This window comes from Bubalus kerabau, chromosome 4 (genome assembly GCF_029407905.1).
Source record: "Bubalus kerabau isolate K-KA32 ecotype Philippines breed swamp buffalo chromosome 4, PCC_UOA_SB_1v2, whole genome shotgun sequence".
NCBI lineage: Eukaryota > Metazoa > Chordata > Mammalia > Artiodactyla > Bovidae > Bubalus > Bubalus kerabau.
In genome coordinates, this window is record NC_073627.1 from 51,155,851 (window position 1) to 51,176,410 (window position 20,560).

The 20,560-nt window shown below is 42.3% G+C and overlaps 1 protein-coding gene across 1 annotated transcript in view; it reads right to left on the bottom strand.

The window, feature by feature from the left end:
* The window catches only part of AATF (apoptosis antagonizing transcription factor), a 105,911-nt gene that overhangs the window by 82,505 nt on the left and 2,846 nt on the right, over positions 1 to 20,560 (bottom strand). The window contains exons 3-4 of the mRNA XM_055577362.1: positions 18,959 to 19,387; positions 18,096 to 18,233 (exon numbers count right to left, since the gene is read on the bottom strand). Coding sequence (XP_055433337.1) covers positions 18,096 to 18,233; positions 18,959 to 19,387 — 567 coding nt within the window. The remainder of the gene's footprint in view (positions 1 to 18,095; positions 18,234 to 18,958; positions 19,388 to 20,560) is intronic.

The following is a 20,560-nucleotide window of genomic DNA, read 5'->3' on the forward strand; positions in this document are numbered from 1 at the left end:
ATTATTCTCTCCTGGGTTTTTAGTACCAGAGATATATTTTTCAGGCGAAAATGACACTATAGGTTGATGCAGCCCATTCCTCCACCCTGAGAAGTACTGTATCATGTACCCATTACCATAAGAGATATTCCCAGAGTTATATGGGAATAAGCACACAACTATTTATACGACTCCTTCAATCCAAGCAAAATGTTCTCAAACCAGCCAAGCTGAAGGCTTCAGAGGCAAGCCACTGGCAAAACAGGTGGGAAACATTCCAAGGAAATGCGGTTAGGACTTCCGGGTGGTCTAGTGGTTAAAAAACTGCCTTCCAGTGCAGGGGACACGGGTTCGAACCCTGGATGGAGAACTAAGATCCCACATGCTGCAGGGCAGCTAAGCTTGCTCACTGCAACTACCGAGCCTGGGTGCCTCAACTAGAGAACCCCCATGCTGCGCTAAGACCCCATGCAGTCACAAATAAATAAATCAGTTTTAAAAGGAAGAAATGAGGCTACTGAAGAGGTGAACAGAAACATACAGGAAACAGAAGAAAGCAAGGTTGCCCCTTTGGTCGTCAAGCCCTTCCCCCACCCCTAACCACCACCCATCACTGATCTGTTCTCCATCCCTTTAGTCCAACTGTTTCCAAAATGTCACAGAGGGACCGTTAATGTATATAATCTTTTGAGACTGGCTCCTTTCACTAGCATAATACCTTTGAGAGTCATCCACAATTCTGCATTTTATCAATATTCTGCTCCTTTTTATTGCTGAAGAATATACCACAGTTTATCCATTTGCCTACTGAAGGACATCTGAGTGGTTTCCAAAGTTTTTGGTGATTATAATTAACGCTGCTATAAACACATACATACAAGTCTGTATGTGGACGTATGTTTTCATTTCTCTAGGGAAAATATCTAAGAGGAGGACTGCTGGTCATCTTGTAAATATACATTTAACTTTATTTAAAAAAAAAACCTGCTAAGCTTTCTTAGAAAATGGCTGGACCATTTTGCATTCCCACCAGCAATGCAAGGAAGTTCCAGGTGCTCTGCACCCTTGCTAACACTTGATGTTGTCAGGTATTTGCTTTTAGTCATGGTAATAGGTATACAGGGGCATCTTGCGATTTTAATGATTATGTTAAATAAACATCTTTTCATGTGCTTATTTGTCATCCTATATCTTCCTTGGTAAAGTTTTTGTTCAAATATTTTGCCTTTTTTTTTTTTAAGAGTATTTTCTATTGTTGGGTTTGAGAGTTCTTTATATATTCTAGACATAAATGCTTTATTATGTGTGATTTGCAAATATTTTCCTTTGGTCTGTAGCTTGTCTCTTCATTCTGTTAATGCGTCTTTCACAGAGCAAAAGATTTAATTCTGATTTAGCCTAATCATCAATTTGTTCTTTTATGGATTACGCTTTTGATGATTTAAGAACTCTCTCTAACTAAAGATCATGACGATTTTTCTCCCACATGTTCTTCAAAACACTAGTTTTACGTTTTACATGCAAGTCAATGAACTATTTTGTGTTAATTTTTGTATAAAGTATGAGCTGTATTTTTTTTTCTTTGCCAATGAATGTACTACTGTTCTAGCAGTCTGTTGAAAAGACTATTTATTCTCTCCCCACTCACTGACTTTGTACCTTTGTAAAAAACCAATTGCCTGTATTTGTGTGAATCTAATTTTGAATTCACTATTCTATTTCACTGGCTAAAAGTTAATTTAAAAGGAATAAACCCACAGAAGAAGGGTCAAGTTCAAGCATACCTTGTTTCACTGCACTTTGCCGATACTGTGTTTTTTACAAATTGAAGGTGTGTGGCAACCCTTCATTGAGCATCATTTTCCCAATAGCATTTGTTCACTTTGTGTCTCTGTCACAGTTTGGCAATTCTTACAGTATTTCAAATGCTTCCATCACTATTATATTTGTTATGGGATCTTGATCAGTGATCTTTGATGCTACTATTGTCAATATTTGGGGGCGCTACAAACCATGTCCATAAAAGATGGTGGACTTCTTTGATTGTTGAAATGACAGCAAAGGATTTAGAATACGACATGAACTTAGTTGATAAAGCAGTAGGAGGGTTTGAGAGGACTGACTCCAATTTTGAAAGAAGTTCTACTGTGAATAAAATGCTTTCAAGCAGCACTGCATGCTACAGAGAAACCATTCATGAAAGGAAAAGTCAACTGATGTGGCAAGCTTCAGTGTTGTCTCATTTTAAGAAAGTGCCACAACCACTCCAGTCTTTAGCAACCCCCACTCTGATCAGGCAGCGGCCATCAACATCACGGCAGGACCCTAACCAGCAAAAAGGTTATGAGTCACTGAAGGTTCAGATGATGGTTAGTGCTTTTTAGCACTGAAGTATTTTTTAATTAAGGTATGTAGTTTTTTTAGACATAATGCTACTGTACACTTAATAGTATAGTACGTACATAACTTTCTGGTAGTCAGGTAAGGATGTGAGAGACCATAAAGAAGGCTGAAGGCTGAAGAATTGACGCTTTCATACTATGGTGCTGGAGAAGACTCTTGAGAGTCCCTTGGACAGCAGGGAGATCAAAGCAGTCATTCCCAAAGAAAATCAACCCAGAATATTCATCGGAAGGACTGATGCTGAAGCTGCAGCTTTGGTCACCTGATGTGAACAGCAGACTTATTGGAAAAGACCCTGATGCTGGGAAAGATTGAAGGTAGGAGGAGAAGGGGACTAGTGAGGATGAGATGGTTAGATACCATCACCAACTCAACTGACATGCTGCTGCTGCTAAGTCGTTTCAGTCATGTCTGACTCTGTGCCACCCCAGAGACAGCAGCCCACCAGGCTCCCCCGTCCCTGGGATTCTCCAGGCAAGAACACTGGAGTGGGTTGCCATTGCCTTCTCCAACGCATGAAAGTGAAAAGTGAAAGGGAAGTCGCTCAGTCGTGTCCGACTCCTAGCGACCCCATGGACTGCAGCCTACCAGGCTTGTCCGTCCATGGGATTTTCCAGGCAAGAGTACTGGAGTGGGGTGCCACTGCCTTCTCCACAACTGACATGAGTTTGAGCCAATTCCAGGAGATGGTGAAGGACAGGGAAGGCTGGTGTGCTGCAGTCCATGGGGTTGAAAAGAGTTGCACACGACTTAGCAACTGAACTGCACTGAACTTTTATATGTACTTGGCAACCAAAGAATTCATGTGAGTCACTTTATTGCAATATTCACTTTAAGTGAATTACGGTGGTTTGCAAACAAATCTGTAATATCTCCGAGATATGCCTGGATGAGAGAGAATGACAGCAATTAAGTTTTCGAAGCTAAAAAGCCAACGGACTATACGATTATTAGAATGTCTGAAATTAAAAAGACAGACCATGCCAAGTGTTAATGAGGATATGAAGCAAGTGCAATTTTTTATACACTGCTGGTAGGATTGTAAAATGGTCTAACCACTTTAGAAAACAGCTTGGCAGTTTCTATGAAAATTAGACACATTTACCATGTGACCTAGTCATTCCATTCTTAGTCATTCAGGAGACACAGAAGTATATATCCATACAACATGCACACAAATGTTCATGGCAGCTTTATCCATAACAGCTAAAAACTAGAAACAAAACAAAGCAACAAAGTCCAGATAATGGACTACTACTCAGGGATTACAGGCAATGAACTACTGACATAGGCAAAAGCATGGCTGAATCTCCAAGTAACTACACTGAGTGAAAGACAGACAAAATGAGTATAAACTGCATGATCCCATTTATACAAAATTCTAGAAAATGCAAACCCATCTACAGTGACAGAGGAACAGATTCCTGGTTGCCGAGGGATGGGGGAGCAGGAGGAGAGATTACAAAGAGGCTGTGGAACTTCTGGGGATGAGGAATACGTTCACTATCTTGATGTGACGATGGCTTCATGCGTGTGTGTGCTGAGCCGTGTCTGCCTCTTGGCGATAGCTTCATGAGTGTACACAGAGGTCCAACTGTACAGAAGCTGCTGACAGGTTAAGTAAGATGAGGACTGAGAACTGACCACTTAACTCAGGAGCGTGATGGTCTTCTGTGATCCTGATGAGCAGTTTTGGCGGAGTGAGAAGGACACGGACTTGATGGAATGCGCTCATGACAGAGTAAGAGAAAGGGATTCAAGACAGTGAGTACAGACGACTCTTTCAGGGAATACTTGATAGGGCAGCAGAGAAATGGGAACTGCATGCAATTCAATATATGTCAATTATACCTCAATAAACCAGTTAAAAAAAAAAAAAAGCAGATGGACAAATAACTGACGTAGCAAACCTGAGCAAGCTGACTCTGGTGCCAGTAGAGAAGAACAGGAAGCAGTCCCCCCATGGTCCATGAACACAACCTCACAAGACTGAAGAACCAGCACCTCTAGAAGAGCAGAGGCAGGCAGGACTACAGTCAACACACCTCCTTCTACTCAGGCAGAAGTTGAGAAGTTTATCCTTTGAAGAGAGTTAAACATTAGCATCTCTGGACAGGGGGACACCAGACACAGCTGAGGCAAGGGCATAATTCTCAAAACAGGAAGAATAAGCTGTAGTTTCCAGATTGAATGCTGAGACCCCCCAGCCTACCGGCCTCCTACAAGGCTGGCAGCCAGGCAGGAGATTAGAAGTCCTCTGGCAGCTAAGACCCGATAAAGAGCCGAGATGTGAAGATGCTGACATGGGTGTTCCCCACACGGCCCAGACAGATCCTTTACAACAGAAACCATGGACAAAGAGCCCTGCCCAAACATACAAAACTGTTCATCAGCTCTTGAGTACCCCACTCTTGAAAGTCAACAGCAGACAAGAGATCACCAAGTATTTGAGGAAAACATCTAACATACTACAACCAGGTTAAAACAAAAGAAAGCAGCTTGGAGGAAGCAGACTATGCCAGAAGAACTTTTAAAAATACACACACACACACACACACACACACACACACACACACCAGGCATATCCCCAGAGAAGTAACAGTAAAATTAAAGGATGACAGAAGATATAAAAATACTCAGTAGATGAGGAAATAAAGCTGAAGAAATGTCTTAGGGTGGAGAGGGGAGAAAAGAAAGAAAAGACAAAAAGAACTAGGAAACTGAAAGAAAAAAAAGAAAGAAAATCAGAGGAAAAGTTCTTCCAGAAAGAAGAGAAAACAGAAGGAAGAAAATCACTAACAAAATAATTTCAAGACAATTTTCCAGGACTGAAAGAAATGAGCCTCCAGACTGAAAAGGCCTGCACATCCATACCAAGGCACAGCATCATGAAATTCCAAGGTTCCTTGGACAAAGAATTTATGGGGAGGAAAAATCAGTAGTAAGATCAAAGATCAGAATGGCTTTAGACTCATCAACAACAACTTCAGAAGGTGGAAGGCAAGGGAATATTCTATAGACTTCCATATACAGTCAGCAAGTCAATCAATTATAATGATAGAGTAAAGGGACTTTCAGACAATCAAGGTGTAAAAAAAGTTTTCCTCTTCTCCACTCTTTCTCAACAAGCTACTAGAACATTTGCTTCACCAAAGTAAGGAAGCAAGCCAAGAAAAATCCTGACTAGGAGATCCACAGAAGCAGGAAGCGAAGGTAACCCCTAGGATGGTGGTGAAGGGTGATCCCCGCATGATGGCCGGGCCCTAGAGAAGGGCAGGTCAAAAGGTTCTGGGAGGGCTTCCCTGGTGGCTCAGTGGTAAGGAATCTGCCTGCCAAAGCAGGAGACCCAGGTTTGATCCCTGGTCCGGGAAGATCCCATGTGCTGTGGAGCAACTGAGCCCGTGCGCCACAACCACCAAGCCCGTGCTCTAGAGCCCACGCCCCACGAGAGAGTCCACAGCATAAGAAGCCTGCACCCCACAACCAAGACTAGCCCCGCTCAGAGCAGCAAGAGAAAGCCCACATGCAGCAACACAGACCCAGTGCAGCCAAAAAATAAATAAATAAAATTACAGGGAACAAAACAAAGGGTTCTGGGAAAGACTTCTTTAGGAAGAAGAACTGGCAGGAGATCTGATGCAACTGATTATCTTGAGGGGAGACTGAGACAACTAGAGAAAAGTTCAGGCCTGAATGACTGCAGAGAAAACAAAATAAACAGAAATGTAACAATTATTAACTCTAGAAAACAAAATGGTGTGTGGGAAAGGAAAAATAATCATGGTATATATATATTACATGGCTCAGCTGTGAACAGTGTTTACACAGACATAATAATGTAAACAGTGACTATTGATCTAACCAAATTACAACATAACCAGGAAGGGACAGTGTGATGACTGTAGAAGGAACAAGGGCTAAATCCTCATTTTCACAATGAGAAGTCAATAAATAATGTCTAAAACTGAAAGATCGAGTAGGAACAAAAACATGTCAACTAGAGATTGAGAGATAAATTCATGAACTCAAAAAATAATAATAATAATTTAAAATGTAACTGCTACTTTAGGAGAACGGGCTATGGCAAGGGGGTGGAGTGTACAGTCAGTACATAAGTTTTCATAATAAGAATTTATAGAATTACTTGACTCTTTATATACAGATATAACTTGGATAAAAATTTAGAAGAGAGAAAAAAAGCCCAGAGTAAACAGAAAAGCTGGTAGAGATAGGAATACTTTTAAGAACTAAAGTGAATATAAAACAAACACCTTTAAATGTACATAACATACTTTAAGTACACTAATTACCCAAAAAGGAGTATTCAAAAAACAAAAGAACTTTTAGCTGTTAAAAATATAGTTGCAAAAAAAGAGAGCAGACATAACAAGGAAAGAAAATTATTCAACAAATATTAAAGACATTTTCCCCAAACTGAAGGACGGTGCAGTCTTCAGACTAAAGGGACCTAGTAAGTACTCAGCACAATGAATAACAAAGGAACCATAGCTAGGTAACACTTTAGGCAGTTTCAGAAAATCAAGAGAAGAGCCCTAACAAAAACAAGTCACCTGCAAAGGAATGAGACTCAAACGGGCAACCACTGTCTCTTAGACAATACCTGGATGACAGACAGTAGGCTCAACAATGGTCCCCAAAGATGTCCACATTCTAACCCCCAGAACCTGTGAATACGTTACCTTACAGGCAAAAAGACTTCTCGGGTGTGATTAAATTGAGGATCTGCAACAGGGAGACAGCCTGAATTAGCCAGGTGGGCCCAATGGCAACACGAGGTCCTTACCAGAGAGAAGCGGTTAGGGTCAAAGTCAGAAAAGCAACGCCTGGTGTGATGGGATCACTGGTATTGAAGATGGAAGGGAGCCATGAGCCAAGGAATGCAGACAGCCTCAAGACACTGCAGAAAGCAAGGAAACAGGAGCTCCCCGAGGGTCTCTGGAAGAAGCACAGCCCTGCTGACACCTGGGTTTTAGGACTTCTAACCTCCAGAAACATGAGATAACAAATTTGTGCTGTTTTAAGCCACCAAGCTTGTGGGAATTTCTGGCAATAACAATAGGAAATTCAAACAGGGCAGTACTTTCAAGTTCTAAGACAAAGTAATTTTCAACCCAGAAATGTATACGCCATCCATTAAGAACACCTCAATGATGAATGAGAGCAGAGTATTTTTAAATCTAGGAGAAATGAGATAATTGACTCCCCATGAATATTTGGCAACAAATTGACAAACTGAGATACACTAAGTCCCTTACATACAAGCATTCCAGTCACAAACTTCCACAGACGCAAAGGCTAGCCCCTGTGCGCCAGCTGCTGTGCTGTGCATGTGTGAGCAGTCCTGTCTGACTCTTTGCGACCCCACGGACTGTGGCCTGCCTGGGTCTTCCGTCCATGGGTTTCCCAGGCAAGAATACTGGAGTGGGTTGCCATTTCCTCCTCCAGGGGATCTTCACGACCCAGGGGTTAAACCTGCATCTCTTGGATCTCCTACATTAGCGGGGGAATTGTTTTACCACTGCGCCACCTGGGAAATCTGTGTTGTACTGTACTACTGTACTTTTCAAGGTACCGTCCTATAAGATTAAAAATGCTTTCATTTTTATTTTTTACATATTATTTATGTGAAAAGTATTATAAACTTATTACAGTACAGTATTATATAGCCGACTGTGTTAGTTGGGTACCTAGGCTAAGTCTGTTGGAACCAAACTTGTACGTATGTAGGGGACTTACTATACAGGAATACAAGAGAGCCAGAAAAGAGCTCCACCCTAGAAGAGCAAGGAAAGGAAGTCCCAAGAGGACCCAGCACACTGGTCCCAGAGAACAACCCACACAAACTGGGAAAGTGTTAGAGGAGAGACAGCATGATTGGGGAGAAGTGATTGAGACAATAAAACCAAGCTGAAAGCGGGGGGGGGGGAGGAAATGTATAGAGACCTAGAGAAAAAATGATATAATAAACAGTCCAAATGTGAAGCAAACTAAAATAAAGCATGATTATAAGCACCTGATGGAGGGTTATAAAAGATCTACTTGAACTACAAACTTGTGCCAAACTAGGAACGTTCTCCTTTGCATAGCTGGGGAGGCAGGCCTCTGAACAAACAGGAATGAGTAAGTGATGTTCCAGTTCTTCACCGCTCTATTTACAGGATAGTAACACATTGTAAATGCTGCTTATTGCCAAAAAAAGGCAAATGCTGTTTATTTTCAACTCCTAGGTTCAACCTATGGGTGGTGGTGGTTTAGTTGCTAAGTTGTGTCCAACTCTTGCAACTCCATATCTGTAGCCTGCCAGGCTCCTCTGTCCATGCAATTCTCCAGGCAAGAATACTGGAGTGGGTTGCCATGTCCTTCTCCAGGGGATCTTCCTGAACCCGGAATCGAACCCAGGTCTCCTGCATTGCAGGCAGATTCTTTACCAACTGAGCTAGAGCACAGAAACCTTGGTTGCATGGCAGAATGCAAAGGGGTTGTGGAAAAAGGATGGGATGACTACCTCATACCCTCTCCTCAAAACTGCTACCTCCTCCTCCATTACTCACTTGCAATTTACGACCTTGGTTTCTTTTTCAAAGAAAATAGAACAACTGACAGAAGAGAATTTTCAGACTCCTAACTATCTGTGTCTATTTATATACTGTCTTCCCACCTGTCACTACACTTAGAGTGCCCCCACGACTAGCAAGGGCCACCATTCTCATGCCCTCGTCCATCTCACTTACCTCCTTAAGGACACTGCTACAGCAGCTGTCCCTCCTCTGCCTCATCAATTTCCCCTCTGCACAGCGCTTTTTCTTTGGCTGCACTGGGTCTCCATTGCTGTGCATGAGCTTTCTCAAGTTGCGGCGAGTGGTGGCCACTCTAGTTGTGGGCTTCTCTTGTTACGGAGCATGGGCTCAGTAATTGTGGCGTGTGGGCTTAGTTGTCCTGCAGCATGTGGAATCTGCCTGGACCAGGAATCGAACCCCTGACTCCTGCATTAGCAGGTGGATTCTTAACCACTGGCCACCAGGGAGGTGCTGCATCATTCTTACCAATATACAAACATGCTGTTATTCCTCCCATCTCAAAAACAAAACACCTCTCTTGACTTCACATTCTTCTCCATCCAATGTCCCATTTCTCTGCTCCCCTCTAAAGTTACATTCCTAGAAAGAGCTGTCTATACTCACCATCTCAGATTCCTTTTTCCTGTCCTCTCACAAATGCATCCCAGTGAAGCCTGTATCCCTCCAATCCCACCAAAACTGATCATCAAGGTCACAGATGGCCACCATGTTGCTAAGTGACATGGTCAATGCTTAATCTTCGTCTTAACCGTCAGTAGCATTCTAATCTTTCATACCAAAGGATAAAGAAATAGATATAAACAAGTTATTTAATATTATAAAAGGAAAATTAAATGAGACTGAACATAAGGCAAAGGACTGTTGTCTTCCTGAATGTTTCCGTTTATCGTATTCACATATAATTTTAATCTGAAGATTTGAGCATAGGTGTTAGGGACTTCCCTGGTGGTCCCTTCCAATGCAGGGGGTGAGGGTTCTATCCCTGGTCAGGGAGCTAAGATTCCACATGCATCACAACCAAAAAAACCAAAACATAAAACAGCAGCAGTGTTGCAACAAGTTCAATGAAGATTTTTTAAATGGTCCACATTAAAAAAAAAAAGAAGAAATGTTAGGATATAAATAATAATAACAGAGTAGTATCTTATGCAGTGGCCGGGTTCTAAAGTCTGAGCATATATATTTGAAATGGATAACCAACAAGGACCTTCTATACAGCACAGGGAACTCTGCTCAGTGTTACGTGCCAGCCTGGATGGGAAGGGGGTTTTCAGGAGAATGGATACATGTATATGTATGGCTGAGTTCCTTTCCTGCTCCCCTGACATAACATTGTCAATTAGCTCTACCCAAATACAAAATAAAAAGTTTAAAGTTTGAAAATAAATAAAGAAAAATAAAGTCTGAGCATAAAGCCAAAATCAAGTTCTCACAAAACTACTTTACAAATTCCTAAAACTGCCCAGGAAGTACACCACCATAGTCTCTCTCCAAGTTCAACATGGTCTGTTTCTCCCCTGAAACACGACAGCCGCTTCGTCCATTAAACACAGGACGGTTACATTTGGGGACCATGCTGGATGAAGCCTGCAGGCTGCAACTGTAACCACTAGACTCGCAGTCTGTCTGAGGAGATGCTCACTGGAGAGGTACCCGAACAAAGAATAACTGCAGGGGCCAAAGACTCCACCTGCCACCCACGCTTCCTCCAGCGCACTGAGTAAGACAGCTAGAAGACCACACGCACTACTTAAGCGGCTCCTCTCTCCCTTTCTCTTCTGGTCAGGCAAATATGGTTAAAAGTGAGTTCATGAAATGTCCATACAAAGAGGCTGCGACATACACGGACATGTCCAACTTCACCATGGATCCAGTGGGTGAGGCAACTCTACTGCATGTGTTACATTACTGCCACCACTGCAACTGCTACTACTACTTACTGTGACTTCTACCAACTACCACCACCAACACTACTACATCTACTACCACTAGTGCAGGCTGCTTCCTTATCTAGCTACTCATCACTATTCAAGATTGTTTCTAGGGTTGAAGACAACCCTAATTCCCAAAACCCACAACAATAAAACAAATGTTCTGACCAGCTTGGCTGCAGCAGTTTTTCAAGCTTCCATAGCTCCCCGCGCCACGTAGGGCTCATCTTTTTAGGGTGGGTGGAATCGTGGCGTATGAATCTGACATTCCGCCTGGTTTCCGACTTGGTCGCTTTGGAAAAGCACCAGCTCTGCTGACCCCACTTGGCTCTCTACATAGTATAAATGCCTAAGGAACCACATTGGGCAAATTAGGGAGCAGCTTAATAGGGACCAAAAGTCTTCCTATGTAGAACTCATTCCCTAAGAAACACACCAAAAACAGCATAGATTTCAAAGCTAGGTCAACACGTATTGTGTAAATATTAAACAGAAAGTTATCAAGAAATGACTGCCTTCATTTCTCACCTAGAGTTTAGGAAAAATAAGAGGATCAATAATACTCTGTGATGGCAGGACTAGAGGAAAACAACTGTTACAGATGAGAACTTAAATGGTTACAATTCTTCTAAAGGCCAATTTGGCCATATCTTCCAAAAGCCTAAAAAAGAAACAGAAGTACAATCCCTTTGTCCCAGCAATCCAATTTACAGGAATGCAGATCTATGCTGCCCAATACTGTATCCACTCATCACATCTGGCTACTGAGCACTCAAAATGTGGTTAGTCCAAGTCAAGATGAGCTGTCAATGCAGAATACACTTTGAATTTCAAAGACCTGACATAAAAAGTACATATATATGTAAGGTATCTATTCATTAATATTTATATATTGACTATATCTTAACTCACATTTTTAATATACTCCATTAAATAAAATATGCTACAGAAACTAATTTTACCTGTTTCTTTTCACTCTTTTTTAAAATTTGATTACTAGGAAATTTGAAATTATGTATGTGACTGGCACTATATTTATATTGGACAGTACTACTTTTAGACAAAATGCACAAATATGTATGTACAAGGGTGTTTATCAAAGCATGCTTTATCAAAGTGAAAGACTAAAATAAACCTGAGCATCCATCAATACGGATCCGCTAAATAAACTGCAATAAATCTATTAAATGGAATATTCTATAGCCATTGAAAATGCTGATATACATCTAAATACAGTGACATGAAATAATATATTAAGTAGAAAAAATAAGCTTATAAAATAGTACATAAGATTTTATGTTTGTTTTTAAAAAGTGTGTGTGTGTGTGTGTGTGTGTGTGTGTGTGTAAGCACAGAAAAAGGTTTGAAAGGATATTCATCAAAATGACAACCATGGTTACCTCTGGGTGGTAAGATTACAGGTAATCCTTATTTTCTTCTTTATGCTTTTAAGTATTTTCTGAATTTTTAAAGTAGGCATGACATAATTATATAATTAGAACAGTAAAGCTATTTTTTAAAAAATGATAGCCATCAGCTGAAACAAAAAGATCAATCTTCCTCACACCAGCTTGGCTAGATGAAGTCTGGGGTAATAAGGCACTACACATGGAGAAGCTTAAGGGTGCCTTCCTCCTAAGCAATACTTAAACCCATCCCAAGTAATTAAGAGTATTCCAGGGTTCTACAGATCATTCATGAGAACTCTGCCATGAACCCATAAAGTGTTAATTGAGAGAACACTGAAATAGATGTTCATGGATTTGTCACCTAAGGCAACTAAGTAATTAACAAAGGGGGAATTTCGCTGACAATACTGGTTGCCTATGGGACAGGGAACTGGGTGGCAGGGGTATGGGGTGGAAAGGACGATTTTTTCTATAGCGTCATTAGTATCTTTTGAATTTTGAGCCATGTGAATGCAATGCCTACTTAAAAATAAATATAATTTATAAAAACCAAAACAGAAACTTTAATTATCAAGATTCCAATTGCCATGACTTACTCAAAATTTTAAAAGTTGTTCTTTTAGGTGTCTATTAGTGCTGCGGTCAAATTGGCATTAAAATATTTAGTCTATTCAAGTCAAAATAGTTGATGGGCCCAGGGAAGGGCCACAGAGAGATATGAGGGTGAACATGAACTAGAAGATGGGAAGGATGGGAACTGGGAAGACAGGGCGGAGCAGGGCAAAGAAAATTTAATTTACTAATAGTGGAATTTGTTGTCATACTCGTAAGCAAGTGAGAAAAAACCTCAACATTTCCTCTATATTTATATCACGTTATACTGTGTTCTTGGGGGGGGGGGGGGTTTTGCTTACAGGAAATATCAAAATGTCAACCATTGTTTCTATTAAAGGTCTTTAATGATATTGCATTTTGGACCTGTAATGAAACATGGTGCTCACTGCAGTCTGTAATGCATCTCATTAAATACATTAATAACATGCATTTCACTAAAAGGTCAACTTATTACGGCTGAAGTTTGGCTTTCCTGTAATCACTTCATCTAAAGCTACAGCGCAAACTCTGGAAAAGACAGGAGAGCGCCTGTTACAGGAATGCTCTCTCAGGTCCCTCTCCATCCAAACCAGCTGTGCTTAATTAAGAAATCACCATTAGCGTTTTTGTGTGGGATAATGGTATTGTGATTTTTTAAAAAATCCTTTTCTGTCAGAGACCACACTGATTCCCTGATAAAATAACAGACTGTCTGGTATTTGCTTCAAAATAAAGCAGAAAGTAGAAGAAAAGTTAGTTTAAGCAGATGAAATAAGATGGGCCATGAGTTGATAATTGCTTAACTGGTAATGGTGTATAAGTTCACTGTACGTACAACTCTCTCTACTTTTATATAGGTTTGATATATTCCATAATGAAAAGTTTTAGATATACTCATGCTGGAGGTTTCCTTAAGTATCTTGCCTTCTTCTTTATATATTGTTGCCACCAACATAAAGGAACCATCTCCTAATGCTACAGATGGAGGTTTTTAAAAGAAAATCGGAGAGAAAAAGCTCACCTCTTTAAAGAAATGGTTCTGTGCATGGAAAATCTGTTAATTTTGATATGGTTACTTCATGACTTACCACTTGCTAAGTCGCTTTAGTCGTGTCCGACTCTGTGCAACCCCATAGACGGCAGCCCACCAGGCTCCGCTGTCCCTGGGATTCTCCAGGCAAGAAGAGTGGAGTGGGTTGCCATTTCCTTCTCCAATGCATGAAAGTGAAAAGTGAAAGTGAAGTCGCTCAGTCGTGTCCGACTCTTAGCGACCCAATGGACTGCAGCCCACCAGGCTCCTTGGTCCATGGGATTTGCCAGGCAAGAGTACTGGAGTGGGATGTAACTATAAAAATATCCCCCAAAAATGCCTCTGAAATTATTTCACAGCAAGAGTTATAATCACTAAATGTAATACCAGCGTGACTGGGGACCAAGAGCACTGAGGAAGAAAGGAGAGACTGGCTTAGTTTCTGAAAAGTAAGAGTTCAAGGTGCTTACAGTACAAAGGCACACTGCTCAGGGCTTGACTGTGGCTTAAATACAGCTGGACGTCCACTCTGTTTTAGAGAATGTTGTTAAGACTATGAGAGTAAATGATTGGGCCGTGGAGAGAATACGTCAAGAAAACACAGCCTAAAAAGAAGATCCTAAATGCGGTGAAACTGACATTGAGAGGATAAAAGAAGAGGCTGAGATGAGAAAGGATCAGAAACGCAGGAGAACCCACACATCATGTGGAAGCACCAAAACCAAAGGGCAATAATTTCAAGGAAAGGGTGAATGCTCCAGGGAAATAGTAACTGGGCTTGGCAATAAAGAAATCTCTGATCACTTTTTCATAAGTCATAGGAGGCTGAGGCTGAATTTTAAGTATCACAGTAGAATAGAACATTACTCATTTTCAAGAACAAATGGTTCATTTAAATTATATAAGGGGGACTTTCCTGCTAGTCCAGTGGCTAAGACTCCTTGCTCCCAATGCAGGGGGTCCTGGGTTCAATCCCTGATCAGGAAACTAAGATCCCACATGCCTCAACTAAGACCCGGCACAGCCAAATAAATGAATAAAAATATAAAAAATAAATTGTATAGGGAATTCGAACACTAGTAAAAAGTCAAGAAACTCTGAAGGAACTTCCCTGCTGGTCCAGTGAATCTGCCTGGCAATGCAGGGGACACGGGTTTGATCCCTGGTCAGGGAACCAAGATCCCACATGTCACAGAGCAACTGGGCCCATGCACTGCAACTACTGAGCCCCCACGCCAAAAGTCGGTGCACTGCAAGGAAAGGTCCTGGGTACTGCAATTAAGATCCAAGGCAACCAAATATATTAAAAAAAAAAAAACTGGAGACAGTAGGGATGACGGTTAGTTACATTGATAACCACTATTCAGAGGGCTGAACACTGCCAGACAACTCTTTCTGCAGAAAAAAGAGAATATGTGTACCTAACATTTGTGGTGTGCAGTGTGCCAGACACTGTGCTAATGCTTGATATCGATCATGTTCTTTAATCCTCACAATCATATTATCCCCATCTGACTGTGAAGTTAAGTAACTTGCTCAAGGTCACTCAGCTAATCCACTGCTGAGATGGAATCTAAACCCAGGCAGTCTGACCTTACTGGAAGACCAACCAAACTGAAAAGAGATTTAATTGAAGAAAATAAGTTCCAGTGTTTGTTTTGGGGTCAGTACAAATTCAGCCAATGTTCCACACCAGCTATATATATATGTGTGTATATATGTGTGTATGTATATATATATACACACACAAAAAACACAGTATAAGTTGTTCATCCAGAGTAACGTAACCAAGAAGTTTTTCTTAAACTCTGTTCACCGAGATAGGGAAACACACAAATATTATACAGTCATAAAGGTAAAAACAAAAATTAGCTACCCCTCAGATGCATAGAAATTCTGGTAATTAGAAAACTCTCCTAGATAACTAATAAGCACCTACTGTGGAGCACAGGGAACTCTAATCAATACTCCATAATATATGGGAAAAGAATCTAAAAAAGAGTGGATATATGTCTATGTATAACTGATTCATTTTGTTGTACACATGAAACACAACAGTGTAAATTAACTATACGCTAATAAAAATTAAAAAAAGAAAACTCTCCACCCTCCGATCTTAGACTATCTGATACCAAACAAATATTCCTTTCTTCTCCCTTTTCCTCTGCAACCCATTCAGTCAGGTTGAGAGACATCTGTTAGATTAACCAGAATGCACCAATGAGGCAAAGAAGCAATTGGTTAAGTATGAAAAGAGACAGATTAAAAAGACTTGAACTGTTGCAAAAATAAAAGTTACATAACAGTAAAATAGCTAAACAAACTGCATCCAAGAGTAAGAATGTGTCCCTTAAACCAAGTACTGACTAACCCTTAAAATACCTACATTTTGAGATGAATCCCAAAAAGGGGGGTGGGGGGAGGGTTGGCTCAAGCAAGAAGAGTAATGAGTAACAAAACGGAAAAAGCTTCATTAGGAAACATTGAAGACATTTAATCTAGAGCAGTTGAGGTCTCCTTCCAAATTTCCATATGGGAAATCAGGGCACTGGGGCATTAAAAATAGCAGAGAAATGCTCCAAAAACCTCAAAAATGCTAGAAACCATCAAGCTATCATTTATTTGAGGGAGGAGCGGGGGAAGAGTTGGGAAGCCGCTTACAAAAGACCCACCCTCACAGTATCTGCAGGTTCCTGACTTCAAGTGTGGCAGGACACAATCTGAAGACTGGCCGCTTGGAAGTCATTCCCCACTAAACGCGGTAGTCCCCGCCGAGAAAGATGCACAGGACTCCTACCCTAGAAATCCTACACTTTTATCTGGAACAGTTTAAGGTGATTCTACCAAGAGGCGGACACCAAATCAGATGTCCTCCTCAGGACCCTTCTCATTCAAACTCCATGATATTATAAAAACAAGCTGGAAAGAGCAAATGACAACAATAAGCCTCAAGACTTCCCTGGTTGTCCCGTGGCTCAGACCCCATACTCCCAATGCAGGGGGCCCAGGTTCAATCCCTGGTCAGGGAACTAGATCTCACATGCCACAACTAAGATCTTACATGCCACTACCAAAAGTCCTGCATGCCACAACCAAGACCCAGCACAGCCAAATCAATCAATATTAAAAAAAAAAAACAAAAAAAAAACCCCACTAAGTCTCAGCCTACAAACAAGGGATGGCAATCCCAGCACCCCATACCTCGCTCAGCCCCAGTCCTCAGTGCCGCTGGGCACACAGGCACACCGCAGGCGGCTCCTAGACTGGAAGGCAGAAAAGGCTGGAAGAGTCTGTCTCTGCCAGGCAGGATCTGGCTATGTAACTATGGCCTTTGGTTCTCTCATCTGGAAAATAATTGCTAAACTCCTTTTCTTTTCTAAAATTCTGGGACTTCACAGACCAGCAGTTCTTTACAACTTTTTCCTCCTTCTGTGGTCCCTACCTTCTCCTCACTCTATGCAACTCAGAGGAAGACAGAAGTAAGGTCATCTCTGTATGTTGTTCTAGAAACTACCCAACAAAGCAAGGCATCCTTTAAGCACATGATATACAACTTAAACCAACTGAGTTTAGTCACTTACTGCCTCCCTTTCGTTTTGTACCAGTGGGTTCTCTCTGAGCATTAAAAGTAACTCAGGGACTTCCCTCAAGGTTTGGTGGCTACGACTCTGCCCTCCCGGGGCAGGGTTCCCAGGTCCGAACCCTGGTCAGGGAACTGGACCACACATGCTGCAGCCAAGAGTTCTCAGGCCACTACTGAAGCACCCAGCATGGCGCAACAAAGATCGAAGATCCTGTGTGACCCAACTAAGACCCAGCAGTCAAATAAATAAACATTTATAAACACAAAAAACCTAAAGATTTTAAAACAAAAATTTTTAAAAATAACTCAAAACCAAGGGGAGGGGGAGGGCATGTGAGATCAGGGGTAGAAATAAGGAGAACAGAGAGAACTCCATCTGTCTTGATCAAAGTTGCCTTCATTTGACAAAAGGGTTATACTGTTCTCTTTTTTAACTTAAAAATCACTATGTTACATCATCACTAAAGCCAAGTCTTCTCAACTCCGTGGTGCTGTGAATACAATCACAGTAGATCCCAATGAACCCCCGGGGTTCTGCGCACCCCAGTGCAGCATGAGTACTCTTACTGTTTTTCAGGGCGCTGGCAAATTCTGGGCCACCTTTTTCCTTGAAGACAGGGAAAACATCTGGTTGAGGAAGCTGATTGGTGGTCAGCAGAGCCTTTTGCAGCTTTATCCTTCCTTCCAAGAGCTGGTCCCACAGTGCTGAGACAGAAAATAGAATTCCATTTCTCAGTTATAAAATCTTCCTGAGGTGGGGAGTAGGGGAGGGACCGGAAATCAAAACAGCCTCTAAACAGCACGGCTTTATCACAGTTTCATGCGATGGAAACGCTCTGTTTATTACAGGAAATAAATCCAGTATCTGGACGCATGAGATATCTGGATAAATCCAGTATCTTGACTTGCTACATGAGAGAAAGGATGCTACAGCCCAAAGAGAGAAGATGCTCATCTCCTCAACCTTCCTCAGCCGCCCGTAGTAGTAGGGCAGAGCCAGCGAAGGAGGTGAGGGTGGCAGGGGTGGGCCAAGCACAGGGGAACAGCACTTTAGGCCTCTAGGTAAGTGGGGCACATCACCAACGCACTGGCAGGACACAAGACACAGGAGAGAGCAAGGGCTTCCCCGGTGGCTCAGAGGGTAAAGAATCTGCCTGCAGTGCAGGAGACATGGGTTGGATCCCTGGGTCGGGAAGATCCCCTGGAGAAGGAAATGACTACCCACTCCAGTATTCTTGCCTGGAGAATTACATGGACAGAGGGGCCTGGTGGGCCACGGTCAACGGGGTCACAAAGAGTTGGACACGACTGAGTGACTAACACACACACACGTACACACACACAAGGGAGAGAGCAAACTGCCTAAAACAAACAGACAAAATGGAGAGCAAATGCAGACACTCTGAAAAACAAGCAAACAGTGTACAAACCTATCTGATTCTTCACAGCTCGGCCTTTCTCCACCTCCTCGGAAACTCTGACCTCAGAGAAGGTCATCACCACCCCGTCGTCCTCACTGGCCCTGGCTTCAGCCTTGTCTTCCTCACTCGCATCTTCAAAGTCTTCCTCACCTTCCCCTTCTTCCATACCACTCTCCTCCTCATCTTCCTCTTCCTCCTCACTGCTACCAAGGTCGTCCATTCCCTCAGTAAATTTTTCCAAGTCACTGATGCTCTGGACACTGAAGCCCGACGATGTCCGTGAGTGGCTCCTGCTCCTCTTCTTCCAGGCCAGGCTGCTGTCCCCCTCATCCCCGCCCTCCTGATCCTCAGCACTCATGGCTTCCTCATCGGACTCCTCCAGGCCCAGGCCCTCTGAATCTCCATCTGCAGACCCGTCCTCATCAGATATTTCTTCATCTAAATGAGGGAGGGAAAAGGAAAATCTTGAAACAAATACTTGGCCATTTCTTTCGTTTCACCTAAAGGATTATAGCACCTGTCCAGAAAAAAAAGTATTACCATACTCAATGCAACTCAATAGCACAATCCCTATCACACTAGTGATGCTTATTATTAAATACTTATTAAGCACCTATAATGAACCAGCTGTGGATAAAAACTAGAGACTGACAAATAGAATGCAGTATCTGTGGGGAGGGGTTCACAGTCTGCTAGGAGTGGTAGATACAACCAACAACCGCGCTGCAGTGTCGTTAGTATAGTGAGAGATGGCTTCAGGTGAAAGATACCTTATAGCTTTACTTATTAAGCATAACTAGCAGCTCATCAGACGGAGAAAGGGGAAGGAAAGGAAAAGCAGCAGAGACAAAGGTCCAGCACACAAAAGTGTCCTGAGGGAATTCCACGGGGAGCCACTGCTTGCAAGCCTGCCTGCCAACGCAGGGGACAAGTGTTTGACCCCTGGTTCAGAAGATTCCACATGCTGTTTGGTGCAAAGGGCAACGAAGCCTGTGCGCCGCAACTACTGAAGCCCGTGCACTGTAGAGCTCGCTCTGCAACAGGAGATGCTACTGCAATGAGAAGACCATGCGCTGCAACTAAAGAAAGCCTACATGGAGCTACACAGACCCAGCACAGCCAAAAATTAACTTTTTTTTTTTTTTTTAAGTACATTGAGGTGCTGGATGCTAGGATATGAGCTTAGAGAGTTATTCAGGGTTTTTTGTTTTTAATTTTAGGCTATGCCATGCAGCATGCAGGGCTTCCCAGGTGGTGCTAGTGGTAAAGAACCGGCCAGCCAAATGCAGGAAAGGTAAGAGACGTGGGTACGATTCCTGGGTTGGGAAGATCCCCTGGAGGACATGGCAACCCACTTCAGGATTCTTGACTGGAGAATCCCACGGACAGAGAAGGCTACACTCTATAGGGTCGCACAGAATCAGACACGACTGAAGCGACTTAGCACGAACACATGCAGTATGCTAGTTCCCTGACCAGGGAGCCACCCGTGCCCCCTGCAACAGAAGTGCAGAATCTTAACCACTGGACCTCCAGAGAAGTCCCGCCAGGAGGGGTTTTGTCTTCCATGGGAAGGTGTCTAAACTTGATCCTTCAGTAAATGGAATATTA